The following is a 27,691-nucleotide window of genomic DNA, read 5'->3' on the forward strand; positions in this document are numbered from 1 at the left end:
GGGAGTTGTGCTTATGCAGGAAGGAAAACCCATAGCTTTCTTAAGTCAAGGGTTAAAGGGAAGAACTCTAATGTTGTCTACTTATGAAAAGGAGCTTCAGGCATTAGTGATGGCAATCAGAAAATGGAGACATTACTTATTGGGGCACCACTTCAAAGTCAGAACAGATCAACATGCACTAAAGTATCTACTCGAGCAAAGAGTGGGCACTCCAGCTCAGCAAAAATGGGTCTCAAAACTATTGGGGTATGACTTTTCAGTCGAATACAAGAGTGGCAAAACCAATAAAGTAGCTGATGCTCTTTCCAGATTACCCATCACAGAAAAACCAAAAACAGAAACTCAATCCACCAAACCAAACACCAACCCAACCACCCATAACCATCCACCAAAATCGGAATCCACCAACCACCAACACAAACCCAACAAGCCAACATCCAAGCCATAAGCCTTTTACAAACTCAGTGGATAGAAGAGTTAAGGAAAGCTTACCCCCAAGATTCCTAGTTGCAGGAGCTTTTAAGCAACTGCCATCAGGGTCTCTTGGACCAATCCTAGTACCAAACCAGAGATGGCCTGCTTTTCTACAAAGGCAGGTTGCACCTAGGGAATTTGGTGGCCTTCTAGCGTGAAATCCTGTAACAGTTCCACAGTAGTCCATTAGGGGGCCACACATGGGTGTATAAAACATATGCAAGAGTAAAAAAAAAAGTTTTTCTGGCCTGCATTAAGAAAGGATGTCAGGGCTTTCATCTGTGAATGTGATGTATGCCAGAGAAACAAAGTGGAAAACATTCACCCAGCAGGCCTGCTCCAGCCTTTACCAATACCTATAAGGAATTGGAATGATATAAGTATGGACTTCATTGAAGGTCTACCACCATCAGGAGGGCGTACAGTGATAATGGTGGTAGTGGACAGGTTGAGCAAATATGCTCACTTCATGGCTCTCTCTCACCCTTTTGACATCAATTATGTAAATTTTAGCCAATCTCTTCATTTGGCCAAGCCAATGAGGATCAAAGTTTTAAATTTCGTACCGTACCGGCCGGTACGGCAGAAATTTTTTTTTCGGCCGTCCGGCCGGTACAGGTACTATATGTGTTCTCAGGCCAAAATACCGGCCGTACCGGACGGTACCGGCCGTTTCGGCCTAAATTTCGGCCTGTACCGGCCTATATTTCGGCCGGTACCGGCCGATATTTCGGCCTGTGTGTTTTTTTTTTTTTCGTTTTTTCAAATTACAAATTTATTTTTTAACTCCTAATTCAGACTAGACTATTTATAATTTATATATATATGTATTTATATATAATTTATTTATATATAGACTATTATTTTGAAATATAATTTTGAAATATATATTTTTTTTATAGAAGAGCCGAAGCCACCTGTCCATGAGTGACCCCGTCCCAAATTTTATTAATAACCCTCACTTGTGACGGAGGAATACCGTGGTTACAGACCGACACCTAGTATTACAAACAATATTACCAGATGTCAAAATTACAAAACAAAATTACAAACCTACTAAAAACGGACAAACATTACACAAGAACAAGACACTAACAATAACGTAAAGAAGGTAAACCCAAATTATCCAAACGGATTAAACCACGAAGCACCCTAGGCACCTCCCTAACAAATCTCCACTCTGAATTAAGACCCAATGCACCACTCCGAGCCAACCAATCCGCAACTTTATTTCCCTCTCTATAAACATGACGAACAACGCACACCATAGAATCCATGAGGGACAACGTATCTTCCCAAAAATCTTCTAAATACCACACACCACACCTTCTCCTATGCCACCACGAAATCACCACTTGCGAATCTAATTCAATTTCCACAAAATTAATCCCCAACTCCTTACATGCTTTGAGCCCCTGAAGAACAGCTAACAACTCCGCTCTATTACTTGTACCGATCCCAATAGAAGAATTAAAAGCATAAACCATAAGACCACGATCATTCCTAATGATACCGCCCACCCCTGAACAACCAGGATTACCCATACTACTCCCATCTGTATTCAATTTAAACCACCCATGAGCTGGCTTTTGCCAAGCCACTGGTTGTACATGCTTTCTAATAGGAACCAAAACAGGAATATTCAATGACTGTAAAACCTGTAAATCATGTCTGGAACAATTACTAACCTTTTTCATATCTCGAACTACAACTCCCATCCATCTACTAATAGAAAGCCGAACCGAAAAAATAGACTGGAACCTTCCCTCCATACGTGCAGCACAACGTCTAGTCCAAAGGTGCCAAGTAATAATAGACGGTAAAATCCCCACTATTAATCCCAGTTGAGAATTAAAAGATGCCCTTCGAAACCAAATTTGAACCGTCTCCCTCCAAGTACGACCAATAGGAATACCAAAAATAGATCCATAGAAGTGCCATATAGCTGATGCAAATTCCCCTGTAAGTAACACATGATCTTGATCTTCATAATTACCTTCATCACAACAATCACAACGAGAAACAATCTGGATCCCAATGCGCCGAAGACGATCATCAACACTTAATGCCATGAACCACACCTTCCACATTAAAACCGAAACTTTAAGTGGAAGTAATTTATGCCATACCCAAGGATGCCACTCCATACTAGAACCTTGAACCCGAATATAATCCCAAGCGGATTTAGTCGAAAAATTCCCATTGTCATTCTTCATCCAGATCAATACATCAGATCCTCCCTTACACCCAGCCAAAGCCTCAATAATACTCTCCACCTTATCCTGACCAACTAACGTACTCAAAAACTCCACATCCCAACTATTGGACAACTTACACTCTTTAACTTGCAACATCGGATTACCCACTATCTGTAACTCATCAATTAGAGGACCCTCATCTCTCCATTTATCATACCAAAATAAAATATTACCATCTCGAACTCTCCATTTAGAATTATTAAAAACACTCGGAATACTTTTGACAATCATTTTCCAAAACCTCGTACCTTTTCTCATATCAATAAGACACCAACTCGAATTTCCCACATATTTTCCTTTAAAGAAACTAGCCCACAAAGATTCTCCTTTCAAAAGATTCCAAGCAAACCTCATATGCAACGCTCTTTGAATATCCCCCAAATTCCGCAAACCAAGACCACCCTCCTCTATTGGCTTACAAATATTCTCCCAAGCCACCCACTTTTTTTTTCCTTTACCATTAATCTCACCCCAAAAAAATGTGCTCAACAGTCGATTTAAAATTTTAATAATAGAATGAGGAACCTGTAAAACTGCAAAAATATGTAAAGCCATACTAGACAGCACATGACGAAGTAAAATTAAGCGCCCACCCGCAGATAATAATTTCATTTTCCAACCACTGATTTTATTCCAGACTTTGTTAATCATCTCCTCTAGATGCTCATGCTTAAGACGCCCTAAAACAATCGGAACCCCAAGGTATTTAAAAGGAAACAAACCTTCAGAGAACCCTGTCAGCCTTTTAAGATCTCTCTTTCTTGCTAACGAAATTTTAGGAGAATAAAATATAGCCGTCTTTTCTTTACTAATTTGCTGACCTGTCCATTTTTCATATTTTTCAAAAACCACCAAAAGTTCCTTAACCGATTTCTTACCCCCATTCAGAAAAATAACAATATCATCAGCATACATAAGATGAGAAATATGAGGAGTACCTCTAGCTTGGGAAAATTTTCCAATCTTGTTCCCATCAAAGCTTTGTTTCAAAAGTCTAGAAAGTACTTCTTGAAGAATAATAAAAAGGTAAGGCGAGAGAGGATCCCCTTGGCGCAAACCCCGCCTCCCTTGAAAGAAACCTTTCGTCGTACCATTAAGCATCACAGAATACCACACATTCGAAATACAAGCACTAATCAGAGCACAAAAGGAAGAAGGAAAGCCAAAACACCTCAAAACCTCAAGCAAAAATTGCCACTCCACCCGATCATATGCTTTAGCCATATCAACTTTAATCATAATATTACCACCATGTGACGTCCTCTTCAGAGAGTGAACCATTTCCTGGGTAAGACTGATATTCTCAAAAATACTTCGCCCAGGTATAAACGCACTTTGTTCAAGAGAAATCATTTTGGGAAGGAAATCTGTCATGCGATTCACAATAATTTTTGAACAAATTTTATAGAAAACTGAACAAAGGCTAATTGGCCTAAATTTATCAAACCCCGACGGCACATCTACCTTCGGGATAAGCACAATATAAGAAGCCGAATAAAATCTCGGAAGGCGTTTTGATAGAAAAAATTCTGAAATGGCTTCTAAAACATCCACTTTAACCACCTCCCAGCAACTCATAAAAAAACCCGTGCCAAAACCATCTGGACCCGGAGAACTATTAATAGGAATAGTTGATAGAGCCTCTTTCACTTCAACCAACGAAGGGATCCCACAAAGCCGGACACAATCCTCATCATTAATAACCGACGAAATTAAACTAGATAAATCAGGCACCTCCCTAACCGGATTAGATCTTTGAAGAAAATCAGAAAAATAATCAACAGCTCCAAGATGAATTGCTTCCGGAGAATTAAACTCCAACCCATTCGAGGTTCTTAACTGATGAATTTTCCTATGCTTTTTATTAGATAACCACACATGAAAAAATTTTGTATTCCTATCACCACCCATTCTCCACTTAATTTTAGCCATTTGTGCCAATCTAATATCCTCCCTAATCCTCCAAGAAGACAACTCATTAGAAGTCCTTACTAATTCCCTTTCAATATCATCATCCCAACCTCTCTGCAACAAATTTTCCAGATTCTCAATCTTATCTTCAAGAATAGCAATCTGAGTATTAGTTCTCCCAAATACACTCTTGTTCCATACACGCAACGCCACCTTAAGTTTTTTAAGTTTAGTGGCTAATTTAAACAGCCCCGAACCAATAACCGATTCATACCAAACCTTTTGAACAAGAGTCATAAAATCCGGATGCTCAACCCACATTTGCTGAAAACGAAATGGAGGTGGACCATAAGAGAAAGGATCACTTAAAAATTCTATAACCATAGGACAATGGTCCGATGTAGTCCTAGGAAGATACAAACAATGAGCAGTCGGAAAAAGAGATAGAAAATTTGCATCAAGTAAAACTCTATCCAGCTTTGCCCAAGCTCTAGATAAACCTTGCTGACCATTACACCATGTAAACTTACCACCTTGTGAATTCATTTCCAACAACCCACCCTGATGAATCCATTTATTAAACTCATCAATTGCAACTCTATTCCTCTGACGCCCACCACACCTCTCAATATCCGACCGAATTACATTGAAATCCCCAGCAAAGAAACACGGCTCCCCACCCATTCTATCCGAATTCAACTCCTCCCAAAGCAGCTATCGTTCAAGCCTATTAGACTTTGCATAAATAAAATTACCCAAGAAATGATTACTTCCTTCGGTAATGCATAATGACACAAACTACGAACTCATGCGAACCACCTGCACATCCAATTCATTTTTCCAAAACACCCAGATTTTACCACCATCAGTCTCATTTGATATCGCCTCATCAAATTTCAATAACTGCATGAAACTATGGATTTTAACCACACTCTGAAAAGGTTCCAGCAACACTATCAATTTTGGCTTATATTTAGACAACATTTTTTGTAATCGTCTCTTAGAGGTAGCTAAACCTCTTACATTCCAAACTAAAATTGATCCAATCATTGAGAAAACTTTTGTGTTCTAGTGATCACCCGCCTAGAACTACGGATCTTCTCAAACTGCCTCTTTTGATATTTACGCTTAACAACTTCATCTTCAGCAGCCGAGTGATATTCCTTCTCCTGCAAAAAAACTTCCGCACATTTCTCAGGCTCCGGATCAGACATCGAGCCATCTTCCAGACATACCTCTTCCGCAGGTCCATCATATACTTCTTTTTCTGCAGAACTAGGAATAACTTCTCCCTCCCTCATATCTGTTTCTAATTCTGTTTCCGTCAAACAGTTTGCACAAGCCAAATGTCCGTTCATAATTCTTGGAATCATCTCTTCCGCAATTTCCGGAATCTCAAGATTATCCTCTTGATCCTTTTCCGGTTCCAACTCCAAATGATCAAGATTATCCGTTTGAACAACTAACACCCGATCCTCCTCAGCTGGTTCTTTTGACTCAACCTCTGTATGTTCAAGAACTGGAATATTAGTAGTTTCAAGAACTGGAATATTATTCTTATCCGTCGGCTCCTCCACGATCGGATCTTTTTGCCGAACCCACACATTACTTCCTACATTTTTTTTCCCAGCACGGCAAGTCTTTAAATTATGTCCCTGTATATGGCATTTAGAACAGAACGCTGGCAACGTTTCATAAACAATTTCTTGCTTTCTGCTAGTTCCCAAACCAGGCATTCCAATCCAAAAAGAAAGTAACGGTGTCTTAGCAACATCCATTTCAACACATATGCGAGCACCATCAGTCCGAGTAACACAACGAGTAGAGTTATCACTTCTAATAAATCTACCAATAGGTGCAGTAAGAATTTTAAGGAAAGATTCATGATAGTAATTTGGAGGCAAACCTGGAAGTACAATCCACACCGGAACAAGCGAAGGTTCTTCTTCTTCTTTAAATTCTGGAGTCCAGTGGAATGGACGGTAAGGAATTCCATCGATATCATTGACTTCACGAGACAGAGCCTTATTGCAATCCTCTTCTGAAATCATTCGAATAAAAACATTCCGAGGATGCCGCATGTTGGAGACGACTGGAACTCCATCAAGATTCCATCGCTTATGAATGAAGGCCCGAATGGCATCCAATGATGGTCTGTTTCTCAGAAACTTCAATACGATGGAATACCGAAAAGGTTCGGCAGAACGTTGGACTTCTTCCTTAGAGAACTGGAAAAAAATTTCTCCATCCTTAGACTTTGGCAGACGAAAAGCCACAGACATATCTGGAAGAGGTTGAGGAACCACCGATACTAGATCCACGAAGGGACGCCGACCTCCGTTGATAGCAGCAGCAGCCATTACGTGCGTCAAACGAAGCAAGAAAAAACTTTCAAGGAGAAAGCCATTCTTGGAGCGTTCTTGGAGCCATTCTTGGAGTCAAAAGTTTCTTTTTGACTCCAATTGAGAGTTGAAATATATTTATATATATAATTTATTTATATATCGACTATCCCGAAACATTATCCCGGAACGCTATCCCGAAACGGTATCGGTACCGAAATATTTCGTTCTAGTGCCTTGACCGGTACGTCGTCCGGTACGGTATTCAAAACATTGATGAGGATGCTCTCAGTTACTATTTACTATCCCATACCTTATACATTATACAAAAAAAAAAAAAAAAAAAAACTGTTAGGTGTGAGGGTGAATATTAGTTGATGTATAGCAAAATCCTTTAAATAATTTTAAGAATTTTTATAAAATAATTTATAAAAATAATATTATTTTACAGAAACTTAATTTAAAATATAATTATACAATAAATTATTAAAATGATTATACATGTGCTCATTTATTAAAGCAGCCCCAAGTATACTATATAGTTTTTATCAATATCCCTGTCTGCACCAACCCCCTTTCGATATATCTATAAGGACAAACTAGGTTGGTTTGTGGTTGGTGATGATGTTATTTTCTAAAGTCTAAACTCCTTAATTATAGTTTATATTAAAAAAAAAAATGTATGAAATGGATTACGGCTAATATGGGAGAGTAGTGGCGTAGTGCTCCACCACCAACCGCATGGACTACATACAGCCACTTTCAATTCTGGGGATGTGACGTCTAAATGACCAGATTGCCCCTCGCCAACCCTCAAACTTCTAACATCGCCTCAATTTACTGTTGTCCCCGTACCGGTATAGTATCTTCTGCCTCATATTTTAGTTTTTTTCTCCTTTTTTTTCTTTTTTATTCTCTTTCATCGTTCTTTAGAAAATTAATTGCAAAACTAGTAGTTCAATGTTACACATTATATAGATTGAGACTTAGGCTAGGTTTGGATACAAAAAATACTTTATCTTATCTCATCTCATCTAATTATTAGAATTTTTTAAAATTTCTATGCAAAATACAATAAACATTTCAATTTTTTTAAATATCAAAATAATAATAATAATAATAATAAATAATATTCTAACAATATTTCATTCAATTTTTAATGTTCATCTCAACTCACTATCCAAACATACCTTAAGACTTTTAATTTTTACAAATTTAATATTTGAACTTTAAAAATTCACAATTAGAAACCCTCGTTTATCTCTACTAAGAAAATTAATTATAGAAAAACTCTACTCGCACCCGGGGTTGGGAACCTCCCGCGTACACGTCTATCCACGTGTAAAAATGAAACGAGGCGTTTCGTTCAAATTCGGATACCTCTCTTCTTCTTCTTCTCATCTTCTTCCTGTTTTCTTCTCATCTTCATCTTCTTATCTGAAATGCAACACTCTATTTCGTATACCCAGGCTTCGGAAGCAAGCTTCCCCACATGCGACCACGAAGACGAAACATGAAGACATGTTCTTTTCCATGTAATCATTGAAAATCATAGAACAAAGAAAGCGGGGAAAGATACTTTCTTCGAGCCCGGGGGGGGGGGGGGGGACATACAAAGATCTTTAAAGGAAGACTTTTTTTAGTAGCTCCAATTTCATTTGCTTTGCTTCTCAAGTTGGCTTTGTTTAATCCACATCCCCGCATAAGCCATTGCAACAACACGACAAAAAATAATTGAAAAAAAAGAGCTTTTTGCAAAACATTGCACTTTCCCTTCTCTGATCAGGTATGCGCTTTATGTCTTTCCTTTTTCCTTTCTCTTTCTTTGGCCCTTTGTCTTTGGAGATTTCTTTATTTTGTTTCTCGTTTGGCTGTTGAGTGATTGTGGGAAAAGATAAAGAATGGAAAGTGGAGATGAATGGAGGCGTTGGTGTTCTTGGGTCTTAAGCAACAAATGCTTCCAACTTTCTTTCTTCTTTTCTTTGTTTTTTTAATATAAATAATATCGGCCACGTCAGCCGATTCCTCGAAAGGTACCCAACGCCGGGTACCTGTAGCAGAATTGTTAATTATATGCCACTTTGAAGCCACCCGCGTCGCACCATCGTATTCCCAATCAATTAAATGGCGCGTGTGTCCCATATGTCGGCGATCGTCGAAACTCCAATTGTCACATGCGCCGTTTCATCAATTATTGACACTTAGATCTTCAAGATCTGACCATTCACAACTCTTCATAGCCAACGCATGGGCCTCACACGCCATCACAATTCAGACTACTCCTTGGACGCTTGCAAAGCTATGATCATATCGTTCCTCTATTCCCACCTATCCTAACATCCAGAATCAATGTACTCTCGTATCCAAGTCTGTGGAGTAGGGGACAAAAACCCTCTTCAATAGCAGCAGTTGAACCAGATCTGTTGTAACCCCATCTACAAGCACCTTTCATAGGTTTAGAAGAAACCCTAGGTAGACCTCTTCGAGGACCGTCTATAAAAACTATCTTTATGGTTTGCCATTTCTTGAACCATACTGCAATAGTGTGGAGATTTTGGAGTGATTGTAAAGGTTTCTAACCCTTGCCTACTATTCTTTTGATTATTATTTTAATGAAATCATTTTCTTATATATATAAAAAAAGGGAAATGATTCACTTATAACTATTTTATAAGAGCAATGCTACATACAGTTGTGGAGTGCGTAAGTGTCGTGCAGTCGCTTTGAAAAATAGTATGATCCATTATTAAAAAATTAATTTTCTTTTCATGTGGGTCCTGTATTTATTCAATTTTTTCAAAGTGATTACGTGGCACTTGCACACTCACGACTACAACTATTATTTCTCATTTTATAATTATACATAAAATGAATGGTAGTTTTGTAATACTGAAATTTACTTTTAATGGGGTAGCATGATTGTATTGGTTGATTGAAATTGAGTTATAAAATAGTTGTAAAGAAATTGTAAATGTATAGTTACCCGAAAGAAAAAAAAAAAAATTGAACTTATAGTCCATTTAATTACAAAAACATAAGGTATTTTGATTATTGAGTTAAATGATTACTCGTTAAACCTTTATCTTACTATTATTGTAGATAGCAATTATCATTAAAACATTTACTTCACTCCAAGTAAATTGAAGCCTATGATAGTGTCTCAATCTTATTCAAATAAAGTATTGTTAGCCGTCAAACAAACCGAATTCTATCTACCACAAGCTGCTCGGTTAGACTTGTGAAGATAGGGGCAATACATAATAATAGCCACTTCAAAAATGCTTGGTTGTTTGGCAGAAAAAGTCATACAAATCATAAATCGTACTACCCTTAGATTCTAAGAGAAGTTGGTTATTGGTCAAGACTTTGCCAAATAACCGCTCAAATCTTCTTTTAATAGAAATAGATTTTATTTCATTCAGTGAAATCGAAGTTATAGCTGTGACTAATTAATATATGGAAAAACCCAGATTACAAACAAAACTACTCATTTGTTAGAGGCAGGGGCGGAATTAGAAAATTTAATTTGGGGGGGCTAAGTTAAAAAAAAAAATTTGGGGGGCTCAAATACTAATTTTTATATAGTCTACTTTATAAAAACACCTTCTAAAATTTAATTTTTATCAAATTTTAAAAATTTTGGGGGGGCCAAAGCCCCCCAAGGCATAAGGTAGTTCCGCCCCTGGTTAGAGGCACCCCCGCCTACAAATTTCTTTGTGACAGACATTGTCTTAATTTCTATTAACTTTTTCCAGACACATAGAAAGCGCTCTGTAAAAACAGAACTAAACGACTCGTTTTCCAAAGGAAGATATGTACTATCACACTTCGTCCTCCCAAGGAGGTGGAGTACTATTACCCACCTTCCTCCAAAGGAGGAGTGAGACGCTTTTGCTATAGACACCAAGTCCAATAATTTATTTCTTTTTATTTTTTACCTAAAAAATTGCAAATACATAGAAGATATTGAAAACTAGATCTACAAACAAAAGAAACACTTGGACAAAAAAAAAAAAAAACACTGAAAAAGGGGTTGTAGTGGCGTGTGAAGGGCACGCACCACTCTAAGAGTAAGCCCGACGGTTGATCTTGAAAGTCCCGCAGTCGCTGGTCCCAGAAATGCCCCGCGTGGCATCGACAGAAAGCTACTCGCGGTGGAGCATGAGAGCCACGCGCTCTGAGGCGGTTAATGTTTTGTTTCCCACTTGAAGTTGAAATATCGTGAGAATTATTTGGTGTAGTTAATGTTTAGGAGAAGTTAATAGGAAGTTGACGTGTGAATATTTATGTAAATGCCAAAAATCGCATAGCAGGTCGGAACGGGAGAAAGAGTCATTCCAGATCCATTGAGGTGGTCTAAGTCTCAATGAGGTGATTTGAAGCCCACAATAGTGGTCCGAAGCGGTGGTATGGTACCTGTATGTACATCCGTAGCAATGAATAGAAAATAAATACAAGAAATGTAAATAGAGATGGGGGACATATAGATTTACATGGTTCGACATATGGCCTACATCTATGTATCATTTGGAGGAAAAATCCACTGTAATATGAGTATTTACAGTCTCTCATGGTCATTCATTTCTCTTTGTACAAGAGAGGTCGGAAACCTCTTTTCTAGAGAAGATCCTATCTCAGGAGCTCTTGTCATGAGCTTGAAGATAATACTATGTGTTCTAGTAATCGTCGCTCTGACGTCCCCCATTTCCCTCAGATCTCAAATCCATTTTCTTGTGTCCCCTAGTGGTAGGTGAGGAAATTTACTTTATGTCACTCATCTCTTACGTGTCTAACTTGTTTTCCTTCATTTTCTTTCTTTTTTGTCACCTCCCTCTTTTCATCTGATAATTACTTTTTCTTGTCCACTCTGTCTCTTTTTTACTCCCTGATGATGGGACTTTGGGTTGGACCTGAGACGCCATATGGGCTAGGGGGATTTTACCCCCTAACAGGGTGTAAAGCCAATGTATATTACAAATCTTGTACATGGGGTAAAACTTAAAAAATGAAAACAAAAAACCTTCTTCAAAACAAGAAGCAAATATGTAACATTAATTGCAATTCGTGTCAAATTATTCGGATTTATGTTATAAATGAACCAATCTTGTGTTGATCAAAATAGCTATATATATATATATATACCAATCGGATTTGGGTCATTTAGATTTGCATAAGGTCAATCTTCTTCTTTATTATTAGTCTTAACGAGTTAATTATTCTAAAAAACTCTTAATTTGTTAAATTAATTGTTATCACTTCACATGTATATAAGCAGTTTTACTTTTTGCCTTTTCATATAATATACAATACAAGAACTTTACCATCTTCATCCGCTCCGGTCCTCTCCTATGGTAAATACGATTGATGATCCTACAATCCTTACTTCATTCATCAAGGTGAAAGTCCCAGTGCCCTTCTTGTTTCACAGCCACTCATTGGTGAGAATTTCCAAACTTTGAATTTGGTCGATGATTATGGCGTTAGTTGCAAAGGACAAATATATATACCTTCGTTGATGGAAGTTGCAAAGAACGATCCTCTGTATGTTTCTTGGATATTGTTGCAATACTATGGTTCTATCTTGGATTATTAATATATTGTCCAAGGAGATTGCCTCTAGTCTTATATACATTGACTTGGTTGGAAAGTTCTCAAAGAAAGATTTTCATAGGCCAATGGTCCTCATGTTTTGCAATTGAAGAAAGATATTTCAAGCTCGGTTCCAGATCACGATCCTTTTAGTTCCTATTTCACTCAGCTGAAAAGCTATTGGGATGAGATACAAAATTTTTGTCAAATGCTGAAAATGCAATTGTGGCACACTGCAAACTGTTCTTGATTATCAACAACGAGAGTATGTTTGGCAATTCTTGATGGGACTGAATGAGACATTTGCTAGTGTTTGTTGCCAGATCTTGCTTCTGGATCCTTTCTAAACATAAACAAAGTCTTCTATCTTGTTCTTCAAGAAGAATGCCAATGATCTATCACTATCTCGACTACTGTTTCAAAACTTGCTGTGATGTTTAGTAAGAATAGTTCTAACAAAACATTTCATAGAAATGGTGCCTCGGGTTATTCTCATGGTAAAGATAAATCTATTTGTACACATTGTGGTAAAGAAGGTCATACCATTAACAAGTGCTAAAAGCTTCATAGATTTCCACTAGGTTTCAAATTCACTCGCAATAAATCTTCTTCTGCTAACAGTGTTTCTTTTCAAGGTGGTCCAGATTTTATTAATACTCTAGTGTTACCTATAATACAAGAGCAATGTTAGCAAACCCTTGCTTTTATCCAGTGACTCATATAGGCACAGTTCAAATATTTGCATCTTTAACTCTTGATAATGTCTTCTGTGTTCCCTCTTTCGATTTCGATCTCATATCTGTAATTATGTTATTCCAGAAACCACATTCTTATAATTATGTTAAGGTTTTTGGATGTCTCTGTTATAGATCTAGATTTGCTGCTCGTCGTTCAAAATTTGATGCAACAGTCAAACCTTGTGCTTTCCTTGGCCATCCCCCTGAAATAAAAGGATATCAATTACTTAGTCTTTCTACCAAATCTGTTTTAAACTCCAGAGATGTTATTTTTCACGAGGACTCTTTGCCCTTTCAATCCTCATTACCATCTTCTTCTATTTTAGATCCATTTCTAGTCATTCTTTCCCCTATTATAAAAGACATTCATCTTTAGTCTATTCGTATTACACCTAATGATACTTCTCTTCCAACTCAAGGAAGGCCTCTTCGACATAGAAGGTAGCTTGAATACTTGCAAGGTCTCTTTGTACCAAGACTTTTCATGTTTCTTCCTATACACAGCTGGTTGACATTCTTACTAAAGCTCTTGGATCTGACCAACTATCCATACATCTTCGCAAGATGGGTGTAATTAACATCCACACTCCATGTGAGGGGCTTATTATTAGTCTTGTACACGTGTTAATTTGTTAAATTACTGGGCAGTCATTCTCACTTTACATGTATATAAACAGTTTTATTTTTGCCTTTTTCATATAGAGAAAATATATTTACAACTGTAAATTATACAACCGCTGCGCCGCGTAATCGCTTTGAAAAAAGTGAATATATAAAATATAGAACTCATGTAAAAAAAATTAATTTTTTAATAGTGGACCCTATTATTTTTCAACCCGATTAAGCGGCCGTTACGCACTTCATAGTTATATGTAGAATTACTCTTTCATATAATATACAATACAAGATGTCAAGAACATTACCGCCATCTTCTTGGTTCTAGAATTCTTCTTCTTCTTTCTTTTCTTCTGCACTCTCAATTTTATTTTTCTTTTTTCTTTTATTGAATGGATCTACTTCAATTATATTATTACCGAATGCTTTCTAATGAAACATCTTCTTATTTGCTTCATCACTATTTCCACACCCTAATATATTGGTATTAACGATAAGATTAAGAATATATTATAAACTTGAAATGTTTAAATTTTCAAGAATTCAAATAGAGATTGAAGCACCCAACATAACCTAACTGCTTTACAAATCTGGAAAACCAGAGGGTTTCTACTTGAAAGTTTATATCAGCTCCTAAAGTCCTTATTAGGGAAGGCAACATGGATAGAATATTTGGGTTTCGACTAACTCCCGAAGTTAATGATAGAATCTCCGAATAAGCAACTGTTGTTGATCCCACACCCCACACCTGACGTGTGGTTTTTTTTCTCACTTTTTCCTTTTAACATGTTATAAAACAAAACTTGAGCAAAGCTTGAGGAAAGAGAGGTCGGAGAGAAAGGTCGAGGAGAGCTCGAGGTCGAAGAGAGAGAGAGAGAGAGCTTGAGGAGAGAGAGAGAGGCCGAAGAGTGCTTGAGGAGAGAGAGAGAGAGAGGTCGAAGAGGGAGAGAGAGCTTGAGGAGGGAGAGAGAGAGAGAGAGAGATCGGAGAGAGATTGATGGGAGTGAGGTTGAAGGTGATGGTGATGGGTCTAACATAAATCTAAAAAAAATAAAGTGTAGTGTGTGAGGGTAAAACAGTGGCTGATGTATAGCAGGGCTCCTCTGAATAAGGTTTATCCTATATTTTTGGAATTTTTTGAGGGTTTTCAATTTTCAATACCAGCATATTTTCCTTTTGGGAATTCACTAGGTTTTGAAAATAGACGCAATGCATTTTTGTGACATGTTTAATATTCAAGAGTAAAACAATCACTAATAATTTATTCATGAATTAATTAAAATTTTTTAAAAGTATATCAAATAAATTGGTTAGTCAAGCCAATCCGCATGACTCGAATATGACAAGATTATTCATCGACTTAATTAATTCGGGGTTTGTGTCAAGTTGATCTAGATCTAATTAAGTTTGATTGGAATCTTATTATTTCACATGATGTCCGAATTGAATTCATAAGTCGTATCAAAGATTGTTAGTCCTACAAATACGTGAACATGTAAAACTAGAAAAATGTTACATATTACACTGTATTCCTATTTATATTGTATTATATTGATGAAACATTTTTCATTATTCTTGGACTAGGAATTATTTTTTTTAAAATTTTTTAAAATCAATAAACAATAACAAATTAACACAACAAGGTAAAAGTAAAATAAAAGTGCAGTATATACTTTAACTCGTATAGTAAACTAAAAATAAGATAAAAGTATAGTATATAAACTTTCTCTTAAAATTGAAACAATGTAAGTACTATAGAAGTAAAAAAATCCAATAAACAAGAAGAAAAATGTATAAATGTGAGAACCATTTTAGTTAGGGCTGCTACTTGCCCTATACGACGGGTAGTTGTCCTTCCTGACCCCCATCCTTGTTTGGGCGGGGATGGTCTTATGGTACCTCGTCCCTAAACCTGTCCCAGCCTCTTTTCGCTTGTAACCATTGAACATGCAAGCGAATTTTTTATATATTTGATCTATCGATTTTGGTTTTTTTTGTTTTATTTTTTTTTTTGTGTGTGCTGAAGATCATCATTGTGGCGGGCTTGCAAATAAACTAACCAAACAATACAGAACTATAATAAACTAATCAAACTTGACACATCTGCAAAATAATGGGTCACATTGCATTGTGCAGCAATCGACGGTAATGTGTTGCACTGCACTGCGTAGTGAGATTAACTACCATTGGAAGGGATGTTTAGGTCTCGTGACAATAAGCCCACATCTAGAGGTTAGATTCGGCCTATGGGCCCAAGATTGGGAGAATCATGGCCCAAGAGCCCATGGCACAAACAACGTGATATGATAACGCTGATAGATTAGGGTGGCTATCTCGTCCACTTATTAAGGGATTATTCATGATGAGCCCTTGGATTTAATGGTTATCTATGTCCTCAACACTTCTATAAATAACACCTGAATATAACAGATAATTTATGATTACTTGAGCACTTATATTGAGACTACATTTCTCTAACTTAGGCATCGGAGCTCCTCTGGAAGCCCAATGCCGCCTTCTCATATGTTGCAGGTTATCCGAATAGTTGGCAGTGTGAAACGCGTCATTTACAATGGCGCCATCTGTGGGATCTTTACAGACTTCAGTGTGATTATCACATGCCAACTACTACGCGATCTTAAGCAGCCCGCAATCAAGAGATGAATGCGGCGGAGGTAGAAGCAAGGCTAGTAGAAGCCGATGAGAAGTTGAAAAAGACCATGATAGTGGTTGAGCAGTTACAAAAGGAGAATGAAAAGCTGAAGCGGCATAATGCCGCTACACCGCCTGTCCAGAATGGGCAAGTGGAAGGAGATGCACACAGTGCAAAAGACATGAACAGTGACGAGTTGGAAAAGAAGAGGTTACACGACAAACTGTATAACTTCGTTGACAAATATGAGGAGATGGCGAGAAGAATGGGAATGTCCTCTTCCATGGAACAATTGCTTAACTGGACCGACTTTCGTTACAATGAGGAAGTAATGGCAGTGCCTCTCCCACCCAAGTTTATGGTTTCTCATATCGATATGTATGACAGGTCGCGGGACCCTATAGATCACCAGGAGAACTTCAAAGTGCACATGACTCTCCATGGCTTTTCTGGAGAGGTGGCTTGCTGGGCCTTCCCGTTAACATTAAAGGGAATTCGAGGCTTTGCATCCAGGATCCATTAGCAGTTTTGAGGAATTGGTCAAGTAGTTCCTAATGCAGTTGATGGCAAGTAGGAGGCGCCGTAGACCAATTGACTATCTGCTCACCATTAAACAAAGAGAAGGAGAGAGCCTGAAGGAATATCTAACTCGCTTCAACAAGGAGAAGTTGACCAGATCATCAAGATGAAAAAATCACGCTAGCCACCCTCATAGGGGGCATATGGCCTTGGAGGCTGTTTATGGCTGAGTTGGCCAGGAAGACCCCCTCCACCTTGAGGGAGTTCATAAATAGGGTAGACGACTTCGTTAATGCCGAGGACAAGTTGCAAGCTCTTCTGGAGGCCAGGAAGCAAGAAGTAAAGCTGGAGACTAGGAACTCGAACAATACTAAAGACAAGAAGACTGGGCAGGGTCATGGGAGGCGTGAAAGGTATTCCAATCAATTAGAGCATGGGCACCGCCTCATCCACGATAATCTAAGTGTACAAGAAAACGATCGGGCGACGAGGAAGGAAGCGCACCCATCGGGCAGAGGGCAGCACTATTGCAAGTACCACCAGTTGGACACTCACTGGACAGAAGACTGTTCAACGTTGAAAAAAAGGGTTGCTAGCTTGGCAGGAAGTGGGGAGCTTGAACGAATTTTGGCCAAGTATCTCAAGCCACGAGAGAAGAAGGTTGTGAGCTTGAACCTAGACGAAGCATCAGTCCCACATGACAAAAATAGGAGAGGGAACTGGGACACAACACCCCTCGACAGCCACATGATCAAGACCAAGCTCCTTTTGGGGAGATCCGCACTATAGTGGGAGGGTTCGCCGGCGAGGGTGTAACAATGTCCAGCTGAAAGGCTCATGCCCGCAGAGCAAGTATCACAAGGTGTATATGGTAGATAAGCCTCCTAAACACCCTAGACTAAATACCACCACTACCATCTCATTCGAAGATGAAGGTTACCAATGGGTTCTATACCCCCATGACGGCGCCTTGTCGTCACTCTCCTAATACCCAACTACACGACTGAGTGGATTCTAGTTGACAACGAGAGCTCAATTGACATCTCATTCTGGGATGTTTTCATCATAATGAGCATTAGCCCTGATAGGCTGTATAGCTCTTCGCCATCTCCCCTGAAGGGATTCTCGGGAGAAGCTGTCCAACCCATGGGTGTTATTGTGCAGCCAGTCACAGTTGGCTAAGGTGCCCACAAAGTTACCACGATGACGGATTTCCTGGTGGTCAAAGCTCCATCATCTTACAATGCCATATTGGGGAGACCAATCCTGAACGACTTAAAGGTAGTCACCTCTACCTACTACTTGAAGATGAAATTCTCGATGGAAACAAGCATCGGCGAGATTCGTGGAGAGCAAATTTTGGTACGGGAATGTTATGTTCATAAGCTAAAAGCGGGGGCGCCTAGCGTGTGTGTCGCAGACAGTTTGGAAAAAAAGGCCATCGTCCCCGCCCTTGGTTGAAGTTGGTCAGGACATAGAATCGAGAGATGAAAACAACTTGATTCCAGTCGAAGCAAATGAGCCACTAGAGATAGTAGCCTTACATCCAGAATGCCCAAACAGCACAACGAGGGTAGGGACGAGACTTCCATCCGAACATAGAGAGGCGTTGAAATAGTTACTGATCGAAAACCAAGACGTATTTTCCTAGAGCCATGAAGATATGCTAGAGATTGATAACACCATCATAGAACATAAGTTGTGTGTCAACCCAAAGGCACAAAAAGTGCTCCAAAAGAGAAGGTCGTTCAGCACGGAGAAGCGCATGACCATAGGCAAGGAGATAGATCGTCTCTTGGCGGCAGGATTTATAAAAGAAACATATTACCTAGAGTGACTCTCCAACGTAGTACTATTTAAGAAAGCTAACGAAAAGTGGAGAATGTGTGTAGATTTTACTGACCTCAACAAAGCCTGCCCCAAAGACAATTTTCCACTGCCACGAATCGATGTCATTGTAGACGCCACGATAGGACACAAAGTTTTGAGCTTTATGGACGCGTATTCGGGGTACAATCAAATCCAAATGAATAAGGCGAATGAGGAGAAGACGACATTCATCACTGACAGAGGCCTTTATTGTTACTAAGTAATGCCTTTCAGGTTGAAAAGCGCTAGAGCGACCTTTCAAAGGTTGGTCAATTGGATGTTCAAGCATCAAATTGGCAAAACTATGGAAGTGTACGTTGATGACTTACTGGTGAAGAGCAAGGATCTTGCCCAGCATCTAGTAGACCTTAGAGAATCTTTTGTGGTGCTACGCAAATACAACATAAAGTTGAACCCATCTAAGTGCACCTTCGGGGTCAACTCGGGAAAGTTTTTGGACTTTATTGTCTCGGAGAGAGACATTGAGACAAACATCGAAAAGATTGACGCCATCTTAAATATGACACCGCCAAAAAGTATTACTGGCACCAACGATTGGCAGGTAGGGTAGCTGCCTTGAATAGATTCATATCGAGGTTTACGAACAAGTGTCTTCCTTTCTTTAGGGTCCTGCGAAAAGCACATCCAGAGAATGATAAATGCAACAGAGCCTTCTAAGAGCTGAAGTAATATCTGGCCAACCCGCCTTTATTAAAACAGCCAAATCAAGGGGACATCTTATATGTGTACCTGACAGTTTTCCCCCCACGCTGTTCAACCGCTTTAATAAAAGGAATTTAGTGGGATAACTGGAAGGGATGTTTAGGTCTTGTGGCAATAAGTCCATGACTAGAGGACATATTCGGCCTATGGGCCCAAGATTGGGAGACTTACGACCCAAGAGCCCATGACACAAACCGCGTGATATGATAATGCCGATAGATCAGAGTGATTATCTCATCCACTTATCAGGTGATTATTCATAATGAGCTATTGAATTTAATGGTTATTTACGTCATCAGCACCTCTATAAATAATACCTGAAGGTAACATATAATTTATGATTACTTACACACTTATATTGAGATTACATCTCTCTGACTTAGGCATCGGAGCTCCTCTGGGCGCCTAGTGCAACCTTCTCATCTGTTGCAGGTTATTTGAGTAGTTGGCGGTGTGAAACATGTCATTTACAACCACCATAGTTTCTACGCTCATGCCATTAACAAGGTAGCATAGGGTCACAAACCAAATATTAAGAAAAGGAAAAAGAAAAAGAAAAAGAGGAGGATAAGAGAATAAAAAATATAAGAAATAAATGAAGAAGAGGAGAAGAGGCGTGATAGATATTCCATTTTAATGTTAAGAGTATTTTAGATCATCTATAAATAATAGTGAAAAATAATGATATAGTTTATGAATAATAAAAAAATAATAATGAATAATTTATAAATAATAATGAATTATTTCTAAATTAATAATAAAATAATATAAAAATATCTAAAAATAGTTCAATTTTCAAACATACTTATATGTATTCGGTTGTTTACACATTTTGTTTCTCGATATTGCCCGCTCGCCGGTCCTAGATAATGGGTAGATTTCCCGCCCGTCATTCTTGCGGGCGGGGCGGACTACGGGGCCCTTATTTTTGTACTTAGAAAAAAAACACACAAAATCCACCGACTAAAAAATGTACAGGCCTTGTGTGGCCTGGCAACCAGCCGCATGGACCCCACGCGCCTACAACCCCAACTTCCCACTAACAAAATAAAATATATCAAGTCAGCAAAAAAAAAAAAGGGTAGATACGTACTTTTATGTCCGAATGCATTTCCTATAAACAGCCCCCGAACCCAGCTGCTTGTCCGTTGTCCTCGCCTGTGTCTCCTCTCTTACCACTTCTCTCTCTCTCTCGATGGATCCCGTTAACGCATGGGGAAACACACCCCTCCAAACTGTGGACCCAGAAATCCATGACCTTATAGAGAAGGAGAAGCGCCGGCAATGCCGCGGCATCGAACTAATTGCGTCGGAGAACTTCACTTCCTTCGCCGTCATCGAGGCCCTCGGCAGCGCCTTGACCAACAAGTACTCCGAGGGCATGCCTGGGAACAGGTACTACGGTGGGAACGAGTTCATTGACGAGATCGAGAATCTCTGCATGTCTCGTGCCCTCCAGGCCTTTCACCTCGACCCAACCGGCTGGGGCGTCAATGTCCAGCCCTACTCCGGTTCCCCTGCTAACTTCGCTGCCTACACAGCCGTTCTCCAACCCCATGACCGCATCATGGGTTTGGATCTTCCCTCTGGCGGTCACCTCACCCACGGCTACTACACCTCCGGAGGGAAGAAGATCTCTGCCACCTCGATTTACTTCGAGAGTCTTCCCTATAAGGTGAATTCCACCACTGGGTATATTGACTACGATAAATTGGAGGAGAAGGCCCTGGATTTCAGGCCCAGGCTGATCATTTGCGGTGGGAGTGCATATCCCAGGGACTGGGATTACGCCAGGTTCCGCTCTGTTGCCGATAAGTGCGGCGCGCTCTTGCTTTGTGACATGGCTCACATTAGTGGCCTTGTTGCTGCTCAGGTACATTAAACGTTTCCTCTTCTTGGTTTTGAATTGCTGATGTCTTTTGATGTATATTGGAATTTGATTGGTCTTGTTGCCTGCTCTGGGATTAGATCTGCATGTCACTTGGTGTCTGGTTGTTTTGGAGAGGACAAATTTAACATTCTGGCTCTGAGTCTTTATCTGATTCAGGTATACTTATAGGTTGGTGAACCTGAGTTTTGAGTGATCGTTTGTGTAGATCTGCATTTGGGCTGTGACTTTGAGGTCTTAATTATGATAATGAATTATGGGCATCAAACAATCAGTTACAATTATGTGATGCGAGATCGTTCCACATCTTTTAGATTGAGTGAATTATGAGTTTAGCATATGTTAAAAATGTGATGCGGGAAGAAATTATACTGGATCATTGCATTGTAGTGTTACTTAAGAAAAGAAAAAAAAATCACCGTGTAGTAGTGTCTGATCTTGAATAAATGTAACGGGAGATTGTAAATTTGTATTGAAACTTGTTCTTTCTATTACATTGCTACGTGCAGTAGACATGCAGTGGACATGAAAGTTTTGAAATATTTCATGCACCATAGTAATATTTCATGCAAGTTTTACCTATCAAAAAATATTTCATTCAAGTTTCTAAGTGCATGGGTTGATTTTGGTTGCTTGCAAAATATGTTAATTGTGGTGGGAGGTATTATGAATTTTTCTGTATACAAGGCTTCATTATTATTGGTCTTGTACAGACAGTCAAGTTGAAAGTTAAAAGTTAAATTGAGTCTCAGAATTTTTTTATCGGAAGCATGCTTAATGTTGTGCTCAAAGTTTCAATTTCAAATTTTACTAAAAAATTAGTAATTAGCTTATTGTATTCCTTCTAACATTTGCATTATCTTTTGTGTATTGTCTATGCATATTAGATTTCTACTTAAAATTTTCAAGACCTGATTCTTGTCTATATAATTAATTTTCCTTTTGTGTGTAGGAAGCTGCGAATCCCTTTGAATACTGTGACATAGTCACGACCACAACTCACAAGAGCTTGAGGGGTCCTAGGGCTGGTATGATCTTCTACAGGAAGGGGCCTAAACCAGCCAAGAAGGGCCAGCCAGAGGATGCAGTTTACGACTTTGAAGACAAGATCAACTTTGCTGTTTTCCCCTCCCTTCAGGGTGGTCCTCACAATCACCAGATTGGTGCCCTGGCTGTTGCTCTGAAACAGGCCATGTCACCCGGGTACAAGGCCTATGCCAAACAAGTCAAGGCCAATGCAGTTGCCCTTGGAAACTACCTGATGAGCAAGGAATACAAGCTTGTCACTGGTGGTACTGAGAACCACCTTGTCCTGTGGGATCTTCGGCCTCTTGGGTTGACTGGTAAAATAAATGATTTAGTTGGTTTAGAAAAAAGTTACTGTTTTGTGAATTGATTCCACTAATACGAATATGAATTATTGATGGCCTTCTTGCAGGCAATAAGGTTGAGAAGCTTTGTGACCTGTGCAATATTACTGTGAACAAGAATGCCGTGTTTGGTGACAGTAGTGCCTTGTCTCCTGGAGGAGTACGGATTGGTAAGTGCTACCATATAAAATTAATTGATGTTTAGGGTCTATCAATGAATATGTTAAGAGTGAAAGTGATGGTTTTCATAAAATGTGATGTTAGGTTCTTGTTCTCTGGTTCTCCGGGGATGAGATAACGGTAGTTACTTTTTCTTAATGGTTGTATGCATAATTGACGATTCCATGTCTTATATTCTCTTGAAATAGAAAAAGCATTCTGCAGCCTTTTTATCAAAAGGACATCACACTTGAAATCAGCAGTCAGTTTTCATCTGGTGAAGGATTATGAACAGAGCGTTCATGCACATATTATTATAATTGGGACTCCTTTATCAATCATGAAGAATTAATGGTGATTGTTTTCTGACAGGTACCCCGGCCATGACTTCAAGAGGGTTGGTTGAGAAGGACTTCGAACAGATAGGAGAGTTCCTTCATCGCGCTGTGACAATCACCTTGAACATCCAAAAGGAATTTGGAAAGCTATTGAAGGACTTCAACAAGGGCCTGGTGAACAACAAGGACATTGAGAATCTCAAGGTCGATGTCGAGAAGTTCTCATCCTCTTTTGACATGCCCGGATTCCTGGTGTCTGAGATGAAGTACAAGGATTAGGTCTAGTGCTTATTCCTTCCTATTATATTTGGTCCATTGAAGGAGAAAAGAAAATTTTGATTTGGCTAGGTTAGTATATATTAAAAGTTTGATTTTAATATATATATATATATATTAAAAAAAATATATATTTTAATGTGTTTGTTGGTCTATGTTATGAGAGTATAAATCATATCCTCTCCTAGCAACATTTTTTTACATATCTTCTGTCTCATGGGGAGAAGATTAATGGTTCATTTATCATACTTAGGCTTCGTTTGGAATCACAACTTCTCTCAACTCATCTCAACTCATCATTACAACTTTTTCAAATCCCAACACAAAATATAATAAATAATTCAACTTTTTCAAATCTCAAAATAATAATAATAATAATAAATAATATTCTAACAATATTTTATTATCTCAACTCAACTCACTTCAACATCCAAACGTAACCTTAGTTTCAATAGAACAATAAATTACAATTCCCGTTCTTTTTTTTTTTTTTTTTTCCTTTTCTGTTTGTTACTAATAATTGATTGGTAATATATGAGATTTTGATTTTGTGTAAGAGTTTGGTTTGGAAATTGGATTCAATAGATTTGAGAACTGGATGAATTGATAAGAAAGATGGGTCAATATCATCTTGAACCCCAAGCTAGCTCCGTTGTCAACAGAATACAAGTCCGGCAAGAGTCCCTTCCTGTAAAGCCCCAGTCCCAAACGGGTTGGAGAGTTAACTCTTATCACTTAAAATTTCTCTATCCAGGACTGGGGTGTTACACTTTCCATTATCTTGTATCCGTGCCAACCAGTTTTTAAAAATTTTGAACCGAATGAAATACCATTATCTTTGATGTAGAACAACTTCCACATTAATAAAGGAAACTTATAAATTGTATTCTGTATGCAAATGCACTATGCCAAAAAAAAAAAAAAAAGAAAAAGCATTAGGAGTCAAAGAAGGATGTACGTGAGACCTACCTAGAGAAATCTTACATACTTGGGCACTTTTCTTTTTGAACCTCCACGCATGAATTTGCTATTAACACTATCTAGAGAACTCTCATTTTAATCTATTGTTCTCAATATGTGCAATACTAGATAGCTTTGTTGCCTAGAACGTTAATTCAAGACTGTGACCATGTTTCCTTGTTTTCAAAACGTTGTCTTCAAAGAAAATAGAAGAAGCCAATATCCAAATTTTAAAAACCATAATAAAACTATGCTACTTGCATGCAAGATAAACCTGGAAAATACTACATAAAAAAGCCTTAATTCTTAACAAACCATTTAGAGAAAAACATAGAGTAAGCATCAAAGGAAACCTACCAGCCATCCATTACCTGAAATTTGGAAGACTTGCGTGGTCCCTAACTTAGTAACCAATTGATTTCTTGGGGAGATGAGGTAAAGATTGGAAGGTAGAAGAAAAGCCATGCGCCCCATGATTTTCCAAGCTATCTACCAATGCATTTCTTTCTCCATAGACATAAGGGAACCAAGTATATCATCCCATAGTTCATAGTATTTCCATGGTGGGATGGAATTTGACTTCAACAAATTTATAGCCAACAAAGAGCCAGTTTCTATAATGAGTTCTTGCAAACTGAGTTGATAGCATCAAAGCAAGCCAATCTTTAAAGCTGAAAGTTCAGCATAGACATTCGGACATGTTAGATAAGATTACTTCGAACTACCTCATAAGTCCGGATATTTGTTTGTCTTATAGCCCACAAATGTTGTGATTGTACCTCTATGTCACTTAGGAGGCTACTAGAGGCTCCTACAATAATTCCACACTTCAAGATCAAGAGTTTAAGATGATTGCTCTAGAAAATTGTAGAGAGAGGAGAGGATATTTTTTTTTTGTATGTTCACTTTTTCCACACTTGTAAAACTAACACACATAAAACTCTTATTTAAAAAGTTTCTTGATGGAGTAGTTAATTAACTTTTCTGCTTATGACTCCCCACCCATGTGGACGCTAAATGGGTCATGGGGTACCATCCATTATTATAACATCTCCCACTTGTTCACAATGGGTGTCATCCCATTAACAATTTCCTCAGAATCTCTCAATTAATTATTTCTCATATGAAAAATGAAACGTACGACCTGTCAATAAGGCAAATGGTAGGAGTACTATATTAAGTCACTATTTTACTAACATAATACATCACTTATAACATCTTGTCTATGTCATGTACTATTTAATCTCACTAGGTCAAGGGTTTTAATCCCTCACGAGTTAATAACTCAAAACAATTTTTGACCTTACATTATATAACATGTTCATTATTATATCTAGTGACGAAACCATGTTATATGGCCCCCTATTTTTTTTTTTAAATTCAAAATATCTCCTAGGGTTTTTTTTTTAATTATACACGTCACTACAAGAAATTGGCTCAGTTGCGGCGATTTTTGGTCTGCTGGAATTAATATCGCCGCAATAAGTTATGTGTCACGGCGACTTCTTGGTTGACGCGGCTTCCATCCCGCGACTTTTTTTTTTCATTTTTTTTGCGGCGATTTTAAATTATTTTGCCTCGAAAAGTTTCGCCGTAAATCTTATTTTTATTTTTACAGCGATTTTAAAGATAATAGTGGCGATATAAACCGCCGTAAAATGTCAAAATCTAATGCCAACGCTGTTGTTCGCTGCAAATCTCCTATTAATGTAAACGGCGCCAATACCTCCACATAAAATCAGATTTCCCCCCAAATCCCGATTTCCCCTCAAATCGCGATTACCTTCGTCCCCATTTTTGCCTACCAGTAAGACACATGCCCCTGTTTCCACCCGTTGATTTAGGAGCTGATTACGCGATATCGTTGCATTCTTCGTGCGTTTCTTGGTTCTCCTTTCGCGGAATCCAGGCCCCTCATTCCAGACTTTGAGTTCGAAACAAAGTCAGTGCCTCGCCGTCAACCACGTGGAGAGATTGTTTTGGGAAGCCCAATATCGGCGGCGATTATCGTCCATCGACACGGTGGGGACTCTCTTTCATGTGTCGCAGGTATTTGGTTGTTCCCTTTAAGAAAATAGCCCTCCCCCTTCATCCTCGCATGAGTTCTTTATTGCAAAAATTATGCATTTTGGTGGGTACTGATTTGTTGTGTGTCTAAAGTCACTGCAGTCTTAATGGGCGTGTAAGCATCCTTGTTTCTGAGTGATCATTTTTTTCTTGATCTGTAGCTTATGGATTTTTTCTGCTTCGTTTGGTTTATTCATGGCCCCTTCACTGGTGCATTGTTTGTGTTTGTCTCCTTGGACTTTCTTTGAAGTTCCAAACTGTCCAGTTTCAAAATTAGTGAAAATGATGGGTAAGTGAAGTTACAAACTGTATGGCCGTTCCAAAGTGATGCAGTTAAAGGAAAGGAAATGTCTAAGTGTCGGTTAGCTTGATAGGTGCAGCATGTGTGATGCTAGGAAGAGAAAGGCTAGCAGGAGAGATTATTAGTTTAGGTTGTTGGAGGATGCCATGGATAGGGAAAAAAAAATTGGCTCGAACGTGCTTGGAATACCAAGTTAAAAGGCAATTGTTTTGGCGGAATAAATTCTCTGTTTCCATTGATTAGAATATAAAGAGTTTACATGATAAGATGATAAGTATAACAAATGATATGTACTGCGGATATGTGCTCCGGTTACAAACTTTACTTAATTATCTTTTGTTCCTATATTTTCTGAACAGAGGAGTTGGAACTGATCTTATGTTTGTAACTGTGTTGATAAGTCTTGAGTCGTGACAACTGTCTTGGTATTTTTTTTTTTCATATTAAGATGTGTTCGGCCTTTTGGTTTTACGATGTTCTAATCTTTGCTATCATTCATTACTTTGGATTGTTGGTGACATCACAAGAAAAACTGATAGCATATCACTGAAATGAAAACCATTTTAAGTTGATGTATGACAATAACAAAGCCAGATCAGAGAACCAAAAGAAATAATACATGCAACCTTTCATTTACTGTAA

The 27,691-nt window shown here is 38.5% G+C and overlaps 2 protein-coding genes across 2 annotated transcripts; one reads left to right on the top strand and one right to left on the bottom strand.

Moving 5' to 3' along the window:
• Nucleotides 1–310: 310 nt before the first annotated feature.
• On the bottom strand, nucleotides 311–5,327 carry LOC118344032. The gene is made up of 2 exons (XM_035683770.1): nucleotides 4,340–5,327; nucleotides 311–636 (listed from the first exon to the last, which is right to left on the bottom strand). Exons 1-2 carry the CDS (start codon nucleotides 5,325–5,327, stop codon nucleotides 311–313), a joined length of 1,314 nt encoding a protein of 437 aa, XP_035539663.1.
• A 15,507-nt stretch (nucleotides 5,328–20,834) lies between these two features.
• On the top strand, nucleotides 20,835–23,833 carry LOC109011697 (serine hydroxymethyltransferase 4-like). The gene is made up of 4 exons (XM_018992993.2): nucleotides 20,835–21,563; nucleotides 22,531–22,921; nucleotides 23,017–23,118; nucleotides 23,480–23,833. The coding sequence occupies exons 1-4, from the start codon at nucleotides 20,886–20,888 to the stop codon at nucleotides 23,722–23,724; spliced, it is 1,416 nt and encodes a 471-aa protein (XP_018848538.1). The 5' UTR covers nucleotides 20,835–20,885; the 3' UTR covers nucleotides 23,725–23,833.
• The last annotated feature ends 3,858 nt before the right edge of the window (nucleotides 23,834–27,691 follow it).

The sequence above is a fragment of the Juglans regia genome, chromosome 12, assembly GCF_001411555.2.
Source record: "Juglans regia cultivar Chandler chromosome 12, Walnut 2.0, whole genome shotgun sequence".
In the NCBI taxonomy this organism is placed as follows: Eukaryota; Viridiplantae; Streptophyta; class Magnoliopsida; order Fagales; family Juglandaceae; genus Juglans; species Juglans regia.

Bases quoted from the DNA above. Each gene is read 5' to 3' on its own strand.
- LOC118344032 (XM_035683770.1), bottom strand. From the start codon at position 5,327: ATGGGTGGGGAGCCGTGTTTCTTTGCTGGGGATTTCAATGTAATTCGG. The intron at 637-4,339 runs GTCCAGATGGTT...GAACTGTTACAG, and splicing joins TCCTATTAATAGTTCTCCGG to GATTTCACGCTAGAAGGCCA.
- LOC109011697 (XM_018992993.2), top strand. From the start codon at position 20,886: ATGGATCCCGTTAACGCATGGGGAAACACACCCCTCCAAACTGTGGAC. The intron at 22,922-23,016 runs GTAAAATAAATG...GCCTTCTTGCAG, and splicing joins TCGGCCTCTTGGGTTGACTG to GCAATAAGGTTGAGAAGCTT. The intron at 23,119-23,479 runs GTAAGTGCTACC...GTTTTCTGACAG, and splicing joins TCCTGGAGGAGTACGGATTG to GTACCCCGGCCATGACTTCA.